Here is a 15,616-nt window from a genome sequence, read left to right as displayed (position 1 = left end):
CCCAAATTAATTATGCACAGGAATAGGAACTTCCAAGTGTCATAATTCTATGCAAGGTGATATACCAACATGTTACAATTGCACTACACACCCTCATGGCACATTATTGGATCCACAGATGATCTCAAGCAATAGTCTGAAATCACCATTTGCACTCGTAAGACCATGTAGGAAAACCAGTGCCCATATTCCTTACACAAATTCCTTACCTATTAAAGATTTGATATTTTCAAGGATTAAATCACTAGTGATATTTCCAGATAAGTCTTGCCCCAGTTCTGCAATGAGTTTCGCATAACCTTCATTCTCCTCTCGTAACAAGTTAAACTTCTGTTGCTTATAACTGCAAACACACAGAAATTAAACACTAATGCATTACACAAATGTACAGTGAAGCGTATTTATGCCTTTATCAGTATTAAATTTTTTATATAAAATTCTGATTTTGCACAGATTTTTAACAATCTGTAATTTAACTGAGCTATTGCAAAAAGTATAGAATGCAGCACAATGAATACCTGCAAGGTAGCAAGTGTTCTCCAAACAAATCCAGCTCTTCTTTTCTTTCAAATGCAGACCATTTAATAGCAAGATTATGCTTATACGTAACAGTAAAGCTTGATGTTGCACACTGTGCTGGAGAACCGCCCTGTAAAAGTCTGTGCTTACAGACCTATTCTAGTTTCTAGTGGTGTTCTTTGAGATTGAGACTAAAACACTGGATGCAGAGACAAAAACTAAACACACATCACAAAAATATATCCTGTGTTGCCTAAACTATCATAACATTTGCTTATTTATGAAAACAAATGCCTCTGCTTAACTGATGCAACAGCAACAATTAATTTTCTTATACTTGATAATTTTGTGACAAATGTGAATTTAAGTATTAATTATTTAATCTGCAGATATGGAATCACTGCAAGCAAGAACCACAGCAATAGGTCACATCAAAAAAGATGTTGTTTCTCGAGTTTGAAAACCAAGAGAGCTAACGAGGTTCTTTTGTCAACAAGTTCAAGTGTGACAAAACATATTTCCCAAAGAAAATCTAGTATTTTATTGAAATAAACATTACACACTATTAGAAAACATTGTTACCAGACTAAATACCATTGCCCCTTCTCACCCACTCCCCAAACAACCCCTGCCCCAATACTTACAACAGTTTTGTCTTTATTTTAACAGATTTCTGATTGAATTGTTGAGACTGCTTGATAAGTCCTAATGACTCCAGGGTCTCTGGATCTAAACGCTCCTTTAGAACAGTGTCAGATACAAGATACTAAAAAACACCAAAACCACAGCAAATTTGTCAATTAGGCTACATGATTCTGAATAGAAAAAAAACATTCAAATATCATGATATACCATGATACTAAATGCATTCTGCTTCAAACATAGAAGTGGACAAAAGCAAGAAGCTATTTAACTGTAATTGGAATTTTACAGTGGTAGATTTTATATGCAAGAGCACCTTGAAGAAACATGTCCTAGAATCTAATTGCTGGTTACAAAGTATATGTTGCATAGCATCTAGTAATATTACGAAGAACTGCATACTTACAAAGCTTATACCCATTATCTCCCATATTCTGGGAGAAAAGCCTTATTATGAAAATAATGCTGAATTATCCTACTAATCACACTTATTCCATGTGGTTAGAAATGCCACTTCTAAAGACAGAGAAGGCTGCATAAAGAAGAAGTCCAACTCAAAACATACTGTGGAGGCGAAAGTTCTGTTAAACTGACAGTGGGAAAAATTTAAGTTCCCTCAAAACTCTTCAAATCATTCAAGAGGCAACTATATTACTCTACCACAACACTTTGAAGATGCACTCTTAAATTATTTGGGAATTTATTCAAACATTCTAATAGCCTTTTTTTGCAAAAGAAAAAAAAAAAGCAAGCTTCAAACTCGCTGATTTTTGTCAGATTTTGACATATACTTTTACCAAAAGACTTTCTAGGTGGAACTTACCAAACAGGCTAATACCAGTTGGGTAAAATGATCCCTCTTACTTTTCTCTTCTAAACAACTTGTCTCAATATCTAGTATAAAAGAAGATGAAAAAAAGGGGAAAAAGAAATCATTTACTTGTGGAATTTCTAAGTTTCTTCTTTTTCTAAGTATTCAGATAAATGCTATTGAGAACACAATGCAAACAAAGCAGCTTGTCTAGCTTCTTGTCACTTTCCACCTAATCATCTACCTTAAGGTCCATGTTGTATTTTCATGACAACTTAGCCACATCCACCAAACTCATTGAAAAGGTAAAACAGAAATCAGAAGAATGCCATAACATTTCTTTCTTGCCCTTCTCTGTCACAGTAAGGCTTACAGCAAGCATTCAGAACCACTAAGCATGAAGTGAAGTATGAATTGCTGAAAATAATCCTAGCCTTAATGTAATGTTCTAGTCTCTTCCTCCGTGTCTTCAGAGTAACTACCATGTACCGCCTGGTCTGCAGTCTTTTACTATCTATAACTCTGGATTTCCATTCTTTTCTTTTGCATTGTCAACTATCAAATGCAATTCACAAATCCACTCCTATGAGAAGACAAGCCATAAAACAATGGCCAAGGAAGCACACCTGTCTAAAGTAGTTTTAAAAAGCATGTTACAGGAAGCAAGGATCTGCAGAAGGAGTGCAAAATTCAATAGAAGAATGCAAGGCAAACAGACATCATGAAAAAATACATCCACACCCAAAAAAAAAAAAAATCTCACAAACCAACAGAAAGACTAGACCCACAGAGAAAACATGAACAACAAAACTCTTGAGAAAGCAGCCTCAAAACAGACTGAAAAACAATGCTGCAGGAGGACGACAGTGGAGGCAGACTTGTCACATCAGTCTGGACCCTAGCAGCCAAGCCTCTCAGCCAAAGAATCTGCAGAAAAAAAATCAGTCTAGGGATGCGGATGAAGGGATAAAGTGGGTAAATAAAAATTCTCACACATTGAAGCACATTAGCTAAGTTGACGACATTAGGGGGGGAAAAAAAAGTCCCGACAGTAGCAGTTACCGGTTAGAGGGAAAAAGTGTCAAGAGAAAACTCATTAAAAACAAGCAAGAAGTTTTCAAATGTCCTTTGTCCCAGAGTCTGAAACATAGCTTCTTAGCCATATATTTATTGCTCTGCTGCTAGTGGAGGCATGGCATTTGGTACATACTAATTTGAAGGGAAGGAGGGGGAAAAAAATATGGAAAAAGAGGCAGACAAATAACTAGTTTCAGTTATTCAAGTAGTTGAAACAACTAATCAAAGTTTTCTAACCCAGCTCAAAACCAAAAGGGTATCGATGTAATACTACATTATAAAAACAAATCATTACAAAAGATGATAGAAGTACACAGAACGAAACATTATGAATAAAACAAAGTCAAAATTAATCTTTTACATGTTACAGAACTGAGGCTGCATATGGAAACTTAACGAGGTGCATCTCTGCACAGGCAGCCACAGCACAGAAGATGCCACACTCTTTCAGTATACAGAACAAACCAGGCTCCATGATGAAGACATCACAACATAAAAATCCCAAAGTTAATACCAGAATAAGTACATATCTTTAAAACCTGCTCAGCTGGCAGACAGTGACTTGGAAAATGATACTGTTTGCCTTTAGATTTCTGGACAATTAGCACAAGCTTCATTTCACTAAGAGTGACAGTACAGATACAAATATTTACAGAACACATTCTGAGAACAGAACAGAGGATGTCCCTACCAGGACGTCAACTTTGATTTAAAGCACTTAAAAGAATGATAACAACACTAAGTCACCAGTTCCATTAGCTAACACCCAACATTCTTAAAAGCTAGCTCTTTTAACTATTCTTGACAGATCAGTTTCCACTGCCTTTAATAGCTAAGTTTCTGGAAACTATAACAGAACAAAGCAGAATGAAAACACGTTAACAACTGAGATACAGATACACCGAGGAAGAATCAACACATACTTTGTAAACAGAACTCATGCTTTACAGATTTAATGAAGTTTCCTGAAGAAGTAAGCATGTATTTCTCCATATCTGAGGCAATGCTGAAAGGAAGGAAACCCAACTTACCTAATATACAGAATACATCAGCTAGGATGGAGGGCATGTCTTCCCGGAATTCCTAAAAAGGAAAAAGTTCGTGCTTAGTGAACACACAAATTCACATGTGTACACTTAGGAAATTCTTAATCCATTACACAAAACAACACTTCATTATGAAGTAAGTTCACATTAATTAATAATATATATTATTGCTGATACTAATAACAAAGTTATGTTAATTAATAATTCAGAGGCTCAATTATTGACTAACGTTAAGTGCTGTACTAATTATTAATATGTAATGAAATAACATAACATTTCGATGTAATTTAAAAGAGTATCTAGTGGAGAAGGACAAAATCCTCCAGTAAATGCCTCCACTTCTCTACCAAAGCGGAACTCCCTGTGTAAAGATCAGCACCAGCCCAAAGAGGAAGCTACACTTTCTCAAGCAGCCAACAAATTACATTTTCCTACAGTAACTAAAGATCAAACATTAACACATGCTACCCCAATAGCATGTGCACCTCAGCTTTGACTTCTCTCAAACCCAATGCAGAAGTTTAAAAACCTAGAAAGGTTATCCTAGAATAGATCACTGCAAAACATTTTTTGTAATGTTCTACACACAAAACAGCAGTCTAACTTACAAAGAAAAAGAAACTATTGTTTTCAATATTTTAAAGCGTATTTTTTTCACTTTATTTTTGAACACTAACATTTGGTAATCTTAGAAGTTTAGAAGAAAATACTCTTTTCCCTACTTCCTCTATTTATTCAAAGTAGTTTCTGTTTGAAAAAGATTTTTCTTAAAATAAGTCTAATGCATTATTTTAAAGGCAGACAGGGGACTTAAGACCTCTCAATAGTAAAATGGCACACACACATTGTTACACTAAGATAGACGTAAATTATAAAAACCAGTAGGTGGCATCACAGACAAGCTGCATAAGCTAGTGAAACCTATTTTTAGCATTTATTTAAAATGTCAGTCTTCACATGCCTTTTAAAAAAACATTTAATTTCTCCTAAAATGAATATATCTATTCCTTCCCACAAAAAGTAGGGGAAAAAAAACCACTGACAAACTACATATATTTCAAGTGCACACAAATGAAGAAAAAGAAATTGACAAGGACAACAACTTTTTAGATATGGAAAACCAAGTCTGTTCAACACTATCCTACTTGATTTTCATTCAGATTTTTATAACAAACTAGAAATTTGGTAAGCATGCAACTATTAAAAATATCTACTTACTATGACATCACCAAGAACATTAGAAGCTTGATCATGCTTCAAGTTTCCTCTGACAACATGGTATGCAAGCTCGTACAAAGCCTGTTGGATATCTATTGAAAGAAAACATTAAGGAACATGTTAGGTAATCTTTGGTAACTTTTAGAGCAATGTTTACAATAATCCTATAGACTTCAGACACCCTGCAAGTAGAGAGGATATGCTTCTTTTACCAATGACTGGGATTACTTTATTACTGCTGATAGATTAAATATAGCATCAATATCCAAGACTTCACACAAGCAGATAGAAGAGAGACAATACACTTTCCCTAGGGAGTTTATGTAATAACAATAAAATGAAATGAAACTACAGTTCTGCACATAAAAGCTTAAGTTAAATCTGTCTTTCCTAAACCAACTGCCAAGACTCATAATTCACATAAATATATTATACATACACATAAAAATACAATACACAGGAAACATTACAGTACTTTTTCCTAATCGTATCTCAACACAGATATGCTCTCAAGAACCACTTCTCTTGGAGAAAGTAAAATGTAATTGGAAAAAAATACTTAATGAGGATTTTTTTTTTTAAGGGAAGTCTCCAATAACTGAAGAATGCTGCTTTACAAAAGCTTACATTAAGCTGAAACACTAAACTGAGATACAGCATTTGAAAAAATCTTGCCACATTAAAAATAGTGGTTGCAAAAACTACTATGGTAAACTCGTAAGGAATTGTTCTTGAATACACCACAATGCTGCTATACTTTTTTAGTATGTGAAAAATAATCAAACCCAATACTTTCACCTTGCACTTGTACCATGTGGTTTACTCAATATTCACAACGGGTATAAAAGTTACAGATCTTAATGACTTAAAGCAGGTACTTGATAACTTGGTGACTGCAGAGCACTGTAGCTGCATTAAAAGTAGATTTATTTCTTTTTTAAATTGATAGGTTAATTTTACCTATCACAATGCTTTTGGCAAAGAATATTAATTGCTGAAGATCTGAATATAGCAGGATTGGTTTAGCCACCAATGCTATGTAAAATATAATTCTACTATTTTGAAGGCAAATTCAAGCAGTTTGGTGCAGTACCCAATTTAATAATTTATGATGAACCCAAACAAACTATAAGCATAGCCCCAAACATGTCTCTCTCTGCAAGTGGCTCCCCACATGATGGGGTATTTGTTACATAGGTACACCACCAAAACCTGGCCTGTCTCCATAAGCTTGTGGTATATGGGACCTCAATAAATGCCTTTCTGGAACCGTAAAGGCATAACAGCCAGTGCAGTTTTCAGAACTGGATGTGGGTCATGTGGACTCAAATTCTTAGCAGTCAGCATCTCGGTACCTCACTCCAAATTATCTGTATTTTCAGGGTTTTCTTCCATGACCAGAAGGACTTAAACTATTTCTGTATAGTAATTCCTCCAATATAGCCACTGCATGTATCTATCTAGTAATTCCCACTGGATATTTTAGATCCTGACAAGGACAGATTTAAAAAAAAAACAAGCAACAGCATATAGCAATTGTCCATCTGCATCTAGAACAGAGAACATCTGCTGACCTTTCTTCAAAAACTTTGGGAATAATGGTGTAGCTTTGTTCAATAGTAAGTTCTTTGTACTTAACAGTATTACTTATAATTTACATTGAAACATTTTGGTTTCTCTTTTCTTCTATTACAATTGCCCATTATGACTATTCTAGCAGGAGCTCAAAACACCATCTGAACAGCATAGCACATTTGTGGTCTTAGTAATACGGAAGCTTTTCTTCCAACAGATTCAGCAATGCAAAGAAAAATTTAATCTTTCTGCAAAGACCAAAGATTTTTTTAAAGTGAGAATTTAAAACTTGAAGACAGCAGTGTCGTTCACTAACAAAGGAGAAAGTCTCTAACTCAGGCATTGCTGTAAAAATTACTTTCTGCAGTATACAAGTACACTTGCATACGGTAGTGTTCATACATATAACTTTTAGAATAAAACTGTATTTGAGTCTGCAAAAAGGAATTGAATTTTCTACAACACAGACCAAATAATGGACTACCCCACCACCACTTAACTACTGTCTAAGAAATCTCTTACCTGGACATCTGAAGACAAATTAGTTGTGGATGTTTGTATTGCCTTACTATCTGTAGTATTCATCTTTAGCATGTATTAATGATCAATGATCACCGTACAGGAATATTCCAACCAGATACATGCAGATGTACCATGATCAACTCTTTCCAAGGCCTTTTTTTAAGAACCACCTTTTTTTTATTTTAAGAACCACAAAAAACCCGCACAACCTACCTCTGAAACCCATACTATCATGGCTTTTGTTTTCACTGAGAGTGCGACATAGTTGCACACTGAAACAGAAAAAATATTAAAAAAATTAAAAACATAAAAATAGAGATTAGCATACACACAAAAATGTTTGGAGGCTTTTTTTGTTGTTGTTCTGGCTAAAATACTTTAAATTTGGGTAGTTTAAATGGCTGACTACATTTTAACTTTCATAAACACTAATTCACAGAAATTGCACAGCAAAGAAATACAAGTTTCCCAATAGATCTCACACATATATATCATATACTTCAAAAAAATATTATTCCTAACATTACACATACTTACACACAGAAAAGTGAGTACACTAGGCAATTTTAATGTGAAAGGAAACATGGAAGCGCTAGCATTAACCTACTGTTGTTAACCAATAAGGAAATGCTTCTCATGGAAGTACTATCACAGTTTTCAAACTCTGGCCTGTAAAAAATTTTAACATTAAAACACATGCATGACTTCCTGATGCAGTGTTTTATCAGTGGTGAGACGGTCACTAAGGGAATCCATTACAGGATGCAAAGACCTGTCATGTTACATTGTCTCCTGAGGCTCCCTCAATCAAATTAGCTATATGTAAAAAGTACACTAAATACTGTACATATGGCTCCATGAAATAACAGCTCTGTGCATTATAAAATAAATGCTTAAAGAGCAGGCCTCTCCACTACACTGATGGCTTAGAAACGGAGATGCTTCCAAGCTACAAGGATTTTCCCTCTCCACCACAGTCACCTCAGCATGAGGTTTCAAAAGCAGTTTCGTACTTAAAAAATAGTAGTGATTTACCTATATTATAACATAGGCCAGTTAATATCTTAACAATTTTCTTCACACTTTCAAGTTTTCAACCGTAAGTTTCACATATTTTTCGTCAAAAAGTCTTTCATGTGCAGAAACTGAAGCTGGTATCAGAGCTACATCGTATTCCTACATAAGATAGCAAGACCACAATTTCCTGTGGGAGCAATTCTTAAGCATGTTCTCAAGTAAGGCAGGTGTTTAGAATTATTAGAGGCTTATCATCAAAAATAAACAGTAAAAAAGGATTCTGTAGCAATCTGTCATTCATTCTATTTGCATCCTATGCTGTTTATTACCTCTCTAGCAGGACTGAACAGCTGTTCCAGCAATCAAAGGATTGTAATTAGCAAATACAAGGTATATGCACCCTTTAAAGACAACTGGAAAATGGGCAGTTTCACATACAACGTAACCAGCAGAAATGGGCTAGCTCCGCAAAAAGCAATGGTATGGCTAAGATGTTCTAAATGCTGTTGAAGAGAATGCACAATATTTGGAATTAACCAGAGCAAAGATGGCAAAAACAGAGGAATGGGTAATTTAATTTATTTTTCATTAATGATAAGTGCACTTTTTTTAAAGCAGCAATAGATTTTTTTCCCAGCTATCCCCAAACAGTGTATCAATTTGATCGATCAGATTTTCTTAAATTTTAATTACTCCTCCTCCATAAATAAGTTACCATATAAGCACTCATTTCTAAGCTCTGTATACAAGTAACAGCAAAGTGAAACATCCAATTCCAAAAAATTATCTACTGAGATGCACACTTTGACCCCTGTGTCATAAGGTGGTATCATCAACCACATTACACGAGCAACAACCCTGTCTACTTGGACAGAAGCGTTCACTTAAGTACATCTTAATACAACATAAGAGTTTTAACCTCTTCCAATTCCCTTTTCAGGCAATACCAAAACAGTACTATCAACTTCATATTACTTCAAGAAACAAATCTGTTTGATCAAAGTAACAAGAAACCTTATTTAAAATTAGTCTGTAAAACAACTTGCTTTATGTTTGTAATTAAAAAACCCTGAACTATTAAACTGGAAAAAAGAACCCTAAAAATTTTCTTTTTGTGAAAGTCTTCATGAGAAAATTTTGGTAGCAGAAAAGATGACTCTGATATTACTCTTTGGATCTAAATTAATAATTCTGCTTATATTCTTTCATACAGGTACTCCAAAGGAGGATGACCTTTTCTGAAGGTGCTGTCAGGCAGTACAGCTGACCTGATTTAATGGTTTGATGCTGCAGAAATGCACATTCACCAACGCTTCTTCCCTTCTTGGCCACAGAGTTCTAGCCCTCATGTCAGTTAAATCAGTTAAACTGACAAACCTGGCAGAAAACTGGTAAAAAAAAAATAAGTCTTCTGCCAACTTTGCAAGCTGAAGCATCTTACCAGGAGGTCAGATAAGCATCAGAGTAAAGAGAGTCCTCGTGAATGAAGGCAGAAGCCCTCCCTTCCAGTACCAAGAAACTGTGAGATTAACTGAGAGCATCAAGAATTAAAATCGCAATACTTTCATGTTCACAAGAATAAAAACGTCTGTATCAGTACAACCAACCAGCTTGGGAAAACAGCCACACAATACCTTCTCATTTAAACACTGCCCATGACAATGGAAATTTATCAGGTCCACTTTTCAGTTCAACAGACTCAAACTGTCTGTTGTCCATTAAGAGTTCATTTGAAACATTTATTACTCTAATCTTGTAGTTCCTTACTGCAAGCTTAGGACAGAGAGCTTCCCTACTCCACTAAAACCTACATCGCTTCACGCAAAAATAAAACTGCAAAACGTATAAGATACAATAAAAAAACCAGGATAACCTAGAAAGTAAAAATAGTTTTAAAAAGTTATAGAATCACCTCTGAAAACCAAAGTTTTAAATTAAATTTGTTTTGGACCAAGATGGGATAGATTTGCTTAAACAACAAATCCTGAAGCAGTGTTGAACACCTATCAAACAAGCTTGCATGGCAGAGTCATCAACTGAACCCAAGTTTCCCAATTCATATGCAATGTTCTACAGCCTCAATTACACTCCCACACATAGTATATGGCAGTAATTGTCACAAAGTGCATGTGCCTGCAAACATTTAAGTATATGCTTAAGTATATGAGTTTAACTGATGCGGGTGGGTAGTTCTCTAATTGAGATAAAGTACAGTCAACTGCATTTTGCAGTCAGGATGGCAAAAATACAACTAAACTGTTTTCCTGACTCTCAGCCCTTCAACTCAACACTGACATTCTGCGTGGAAGTAACAAACCTATCAGGGGTGCTTGAAAGATCAAGTCTCAAAATTTCACAAACTGTTAAGCTTCTTCAGTTTATCCTGAGGCTTAACATATTGCATAAACTGCCAGCCAAGTATATTATTAAAACCTTACTTCTACATTAAAGGGTCCTCAATGTGTTTATCACAAAACAAGGTACCAGTCTAATACTAAGTCCTTGCCATTTAATGCATATTATAAATGTCCATATGGGCTACAATCATAGACCAGCATCTTATTGTGGAAGACACTCTACAAAACAATACACAATTCCACTACAAAGGACAGTGTAAGTACACACAAATAGGTGTACAAGGAGTCTAGACTGATCAGCATAATAAGCAGTCATACACAGATCCCAACTCAATCTCTATACAATATAGAGTAGCAAAACAAACACACATAATTTAATAAACTATATTTAGACGAGGGTCTGAACAAAACAAAGTGACAGATAAGATGACCACATCCTCACCCATTTACAGTTTTGACAGCTAAGAGCACTTGAAGCTATCATGATGTACATTTACATATCGGTGTTAGATATTATTACAAATCAATAGTTCAATTAATCAAATTTAAAGCATGTACAGTTTTGATCAAGGTCTCTGAACAATTTCTAGGAACAGACTGGTCACTGCTACCCAAGCTCTACAATGTTGCCTTACTATCTAACATGAAACTCTAAGACACATACAAAATCCTTACTTTCTGGGTTTGGGATATTTCTGTTTTATCGTGATGAACTATCACATCAGCAAAAATAAAGTTTATTATTTTCCACAGCAAAAGATCAGTCAGTTGCAAACTGACTTCCTTGTAGGATTTCTTTAAAACACCCCTATATTTTGTTTTCTCCATAAACCAAACTTCTTCCTTTTTTTCTCCTTCCTTGCCACCCCAATAACATCATCTCCCACAGACTACAGCAATATTACAGATCTGGTATGTTTTCAGGTATAGGCAGACCACCACCATACCACTCGGAAAGCAAACATACAGAGATAACCTTAAGCATCCTATATTAATCACCGTAGAAGCTGAAATACCAAATAAACCCAAATCATTTACTTCTCTCAATACACTTTCACATTCCCCCAAAACATAAAACTGTTTTTATTTAGGTAACTAGTAAGTGCCAAAACACTATCTTGGGCTTTTCTTTCTGCTAATTATGAAGGCGTTTTGTTCAGGTTTTTTTTCCTATAATCCTCACTTTTTAACAAAGTTGGTATTTGCCTCCCTCCAAATGAGCCCACCCCTTCATTTAAAAACAAAACAACGGCCCTCTACATAAGAGTGAATTTCTCTGACTTCAATGCACGGGCTTTATTAGACCAGGCTTCCACAGAAGAAGAAAATCCAAACTTCTGAACTTTTTGCAAATCCTGTATTTACTATAAATATCAGGTTTGTCCCTCTGCAGTATCCTTCCCCTTCCCACTACTCTAACTTGTTTATCAATATCATGCATTGTCTTAACTTTGAACCACAAACTCTGAGGCTGTAATTGTGTCTTAGATGTAAGGCCGAGACCTAATTTATACTTCTGGGCATATTTGCATTGGATAAATAGCTCAAAAATAACAAGTATCATTACAGGTATTCCCCTTTTACTTTAAATAATGCTTAAAAAATTTAATGTGTTTCATTTTTGAAAGAAAGCATCATAATTTTTTTTCCCCAGTAAAAGAGTAGATAGGAAGCTCTGGAAAAATAAATGCAAATTTACACACTGAAGATTCCCCCCAAAAAGTTGTTTCCTAAGAAGTTCCCTAGATAGTGGCTACAGATTCTTTTGCTTCTAGAAAGTAAGTTTGTATACTCCACATACTTACAAATCTACCACTGCAAAAACTGACAACTGTTATCCAGGCACAATCATTTCTTTTTTTCCCCCTAAACGTATGGCTTCCTTTGCAAGCCACTCTTGAAATCATGCCTGGAACTGCATTTAAGCAGCATTCCAAATGAAGTGTAAATGCCACAAATACAAGAACTAGCCTATCATTTCGTTCTATTGGTTCCACAACACTTTCTTCCGATCGTAGTTAAGAACTATGCTCTGGGGGAAGGTGAGAATCATAAAAGGTTCAATTCGGGCCAAAAGCTAAGGTAACTTGCCTCTTACATAGATAGAGGTTCTGAGAAGTCAATGCAAACAATGCAGCTGCCATTATGTGATCAAACTATGGAATTTCTATCCTTGAACACTCCATACATGGTGAACTCCATACAATCTCAATGACGGCAACAGGGTAAATTACAAAAATTATAATCATATGTGACTACTTCAGGCAAAAATGACTTACCTATTACAGAAAACCTAGCAAGTGCATCCACATGTATATGTTATGTATAAAAGTAGATGTTTTATTATAATCATACAGGCATTTTTCAAACGTATCAGTATACCTTTTTTATTCTTTGCTATTCATACAAACATTTCTAAATTCTGAAGTTCAATAAAAAGGTATCTGTGTTTATTGCATAAATACTGCCATGGGTGCAAATTCAGCTACTGCCATAAAATCCTAAGCAGTAGATTAAAAAAGCAATGCAAACCTCAGCATTGTTCAGGGGCTCCTGAACACTTTTATTTCTGTTGGAAATGCAGGTACTGAAGACATTTCATTGGCCTTTTATCATTAACATCAAAACACGTTGATCTTACACGCTAAAGTAACAATAGTTCTAGCACAATTCAAAGCCAAAAATGACATGGCTATAAAAGGGGGGGGCCTTCACTACAAAATGGAGGGTCTGGGGAGAACAGTGCTTCATGCAGGGAGCCTCTATGTTCTCTGTTCTCTACCCCACGACCTTTTTCTTCATGCACTGAATGCACACCATTACCACACCTGCACAACGTTTTAAAACAGATGAACAAAAGAAAATAACAGAAAGCATGAATATCAAAGAGCGTTTCTCCAAGTAATCCCCCAAACACCCCTATTTGGAACTGTAGTGTTTTTTTGGTTAAAACAAAAAAAAAGACAAGTGCGTGAAGGCATCAAAATAACAGCATTCAAATACATATAGTTAGTACACAGGATGCCCTTGCCCAAACTAATACAGTAACATGAAATGGACAAACTGGTTAACAACCCCCTGAACAGATGCACTCCTGAAACACAGCATAGTGAATCTGCCAAGTTAAGACTGCTTAAAACACATACACAGAAGGCCCTGAAGGGGAAAGCTCCTAGCACACCTGCATTGATCTGGGAAGCTGCAAACAGCCCCCTGAGTGCACAAAGGTTACCTCGCAGGATAAATAGGAACAACTAGCTGATCCTACCTTGCCTGAATGAAAGATTACAGCGCTAGTGCCCTCAGAAAAGGTATAAAGGTGGGAACGGGGGCCGAGACCTCTGCCAGAAAGGTCAACATCGCGGAGCCAGCGAAACAACGCTTCAGGCTCCGTGCTACCCCGGGGGGGCGGCTAAAGAGGAGCCCGACACCCGATAAATATGACTCGGAGGCAGAAAGGGGGCGCTCAGGGCGCGGGCAACGGGCGCCAGGAGAGCTAGGCCCAGCGACGGGGGACGAGCTTCGGCGGAGGGCGTCAGCCACCCCCGAGGAGGCCGAGCCGGATGGGAAGGCGGCCTGCGCCCCCCGCCCCACCAGGTTCCGTCCCCAAGCCCCAGCAACAAGGACGCAGCCCCGAGCGGCGCCCTCCCCGCCCGCTCCCACCTCCCCGCCGCCCCCCCCCCCCCAGCCTCCCTCGGCGGCGAAGCCCAAGTCTCTCCACCCTGCCGCAGGCCGGTGGCCGGCGGCGCCCCATCGCCTTCCCACGCCGAGGCCCCGCACTCACAACTCGTTCTTGCCCCCTTTCTCCCAGTTCTTTATCCACTCGGCAGGGAGCAGCGCCGCCATCTTCCCCGTATGGCGCCGAGAGCCCGGATGGTGGAGCAACGAGCCCGGGTCAGAGGGGACGCACGGCCCGCAAGGAACCACGGGACGCGGGCGCGCCGTACCCTGGGAGACGGGGCGCGCCGCTCCACGGCGCCTGCGCGGCAGCCCCGCCCCGCCCCGCGCCGCTCGGCCGCCGCCTGCGCTAAGTACGGGCCGCGGGGTGCGTCAGGCGGCCTCTGCCAGCGGCTCCGGGCAGCGTCCCCCGGCAGGGCAGCCGCGGGGGGAGCCCCGGTAACGGGCCGGGGCAGGCGGAGCGCGGAGCTGGCGGCACCGCCGCCTCTGTGCAGGGCTGATTGCAGGCACCCTGCAAGGGCCCCAGCGGGCCGGGCCTGGGCGGCCTGGGTGGGTTAACGCGTGTGGTGCGTGTGTGACACCGCGAGTTGCGTGACCGTTCCATCAGAAGAACGTAGACGGTACGAGCTGTTAAAAATGGTTCTGCTGCTTTTCGAATCTTGAGCTCACGATTCCAGCATCACCATTTTGAAAACGGCGAGAGTTTTAAAGGGAGCTCTGTAAATGGGAAAGCTCTGCCCTTGACCAAACCTGTGCCGGGCTTTGCATCGCTGTTCCCCGAATTCTGCCCCACCATTTTGAAAACGGCGAGAGTTTTAAAAGAAGCAGCTTTTCCAATGGGAAAAGCTGTGCTGTTGCCCAAAGCCATGCGGTGCTTTGCATCGCTGTTCACCGGAGTGCTGCGGCGGCACCATGTAATGGTGTGAGTGAACGGGGGGGTGGGGGGGTGCGTGGCCTTTCCCGATCCACCACCCCTCTAATAAAGCAAAGCTGAAAATACAGAAAATCTTCCTGTGTAATCATCCTCCTAATTCACCATGACCCAAAGCAAGGCAGCGTGTAAGTAGCGTGTAGGCTCGTACGCATTTGTGAGCAGCTGCCGTGGGCCAGCGTTACTCTGACCAACTGGGAGCCAACACACTGAGCGAGTGTTT

General features: G+C 38.4%; 1 protein-coding gene across 1 annotated transcript in view; it reads right to left on the bottom strand.

Annotated features, from left to right (window-relative positions):
- Positions 1-14,715, bottom strand: part of THOC2 (THO complex 2) — a 55,446-nt gene extending 40,731 nt beyond the window's left edge. The window contains 7 exon segments of the mRNA XM_037407668.1: positions 210-343; positions 1,164-1,285; positions 1,985-2,055; positions 4,081-4,132; positions 5,314-5,405; positions 7,624-7,682; positions 14,569-14,715. Of these exon segments, the coding sequence (XP_037263565.1) occupies positions 210-343; positions 1,164-1,285; positions 1,985-2,055; positions 4,081-4,132; positions 5,314-5,405; positions 7,624-7,682; positions 14,569-14,630 (592 nt within the window). The 5' untranslated portion in view covers positions 14,631-14,715.
- Between the last annotated feature and the right edge of the window lie 901 nt (positions 14,716-15,616).

Source organism: Falco rusticolus, chromosome 14 (genome assembly GCF_015220075.1).
Source record: "Falco rusticolus isolate bFalRus1 chromosome 14, bFalRus1.pri, whole genome shotgun sequence".
In the NCBI taxonomy this organism is placed as follows: Eukaryota; Metazoa; Chordata; class Aves; order Falconiformes; family Falconidae; genus Falco; species Falco rusticolus.
Note: the sequence above shows the minus strand (reverse complement) of the source record. Positions and strands in the feature narration are given on the sequence as shown.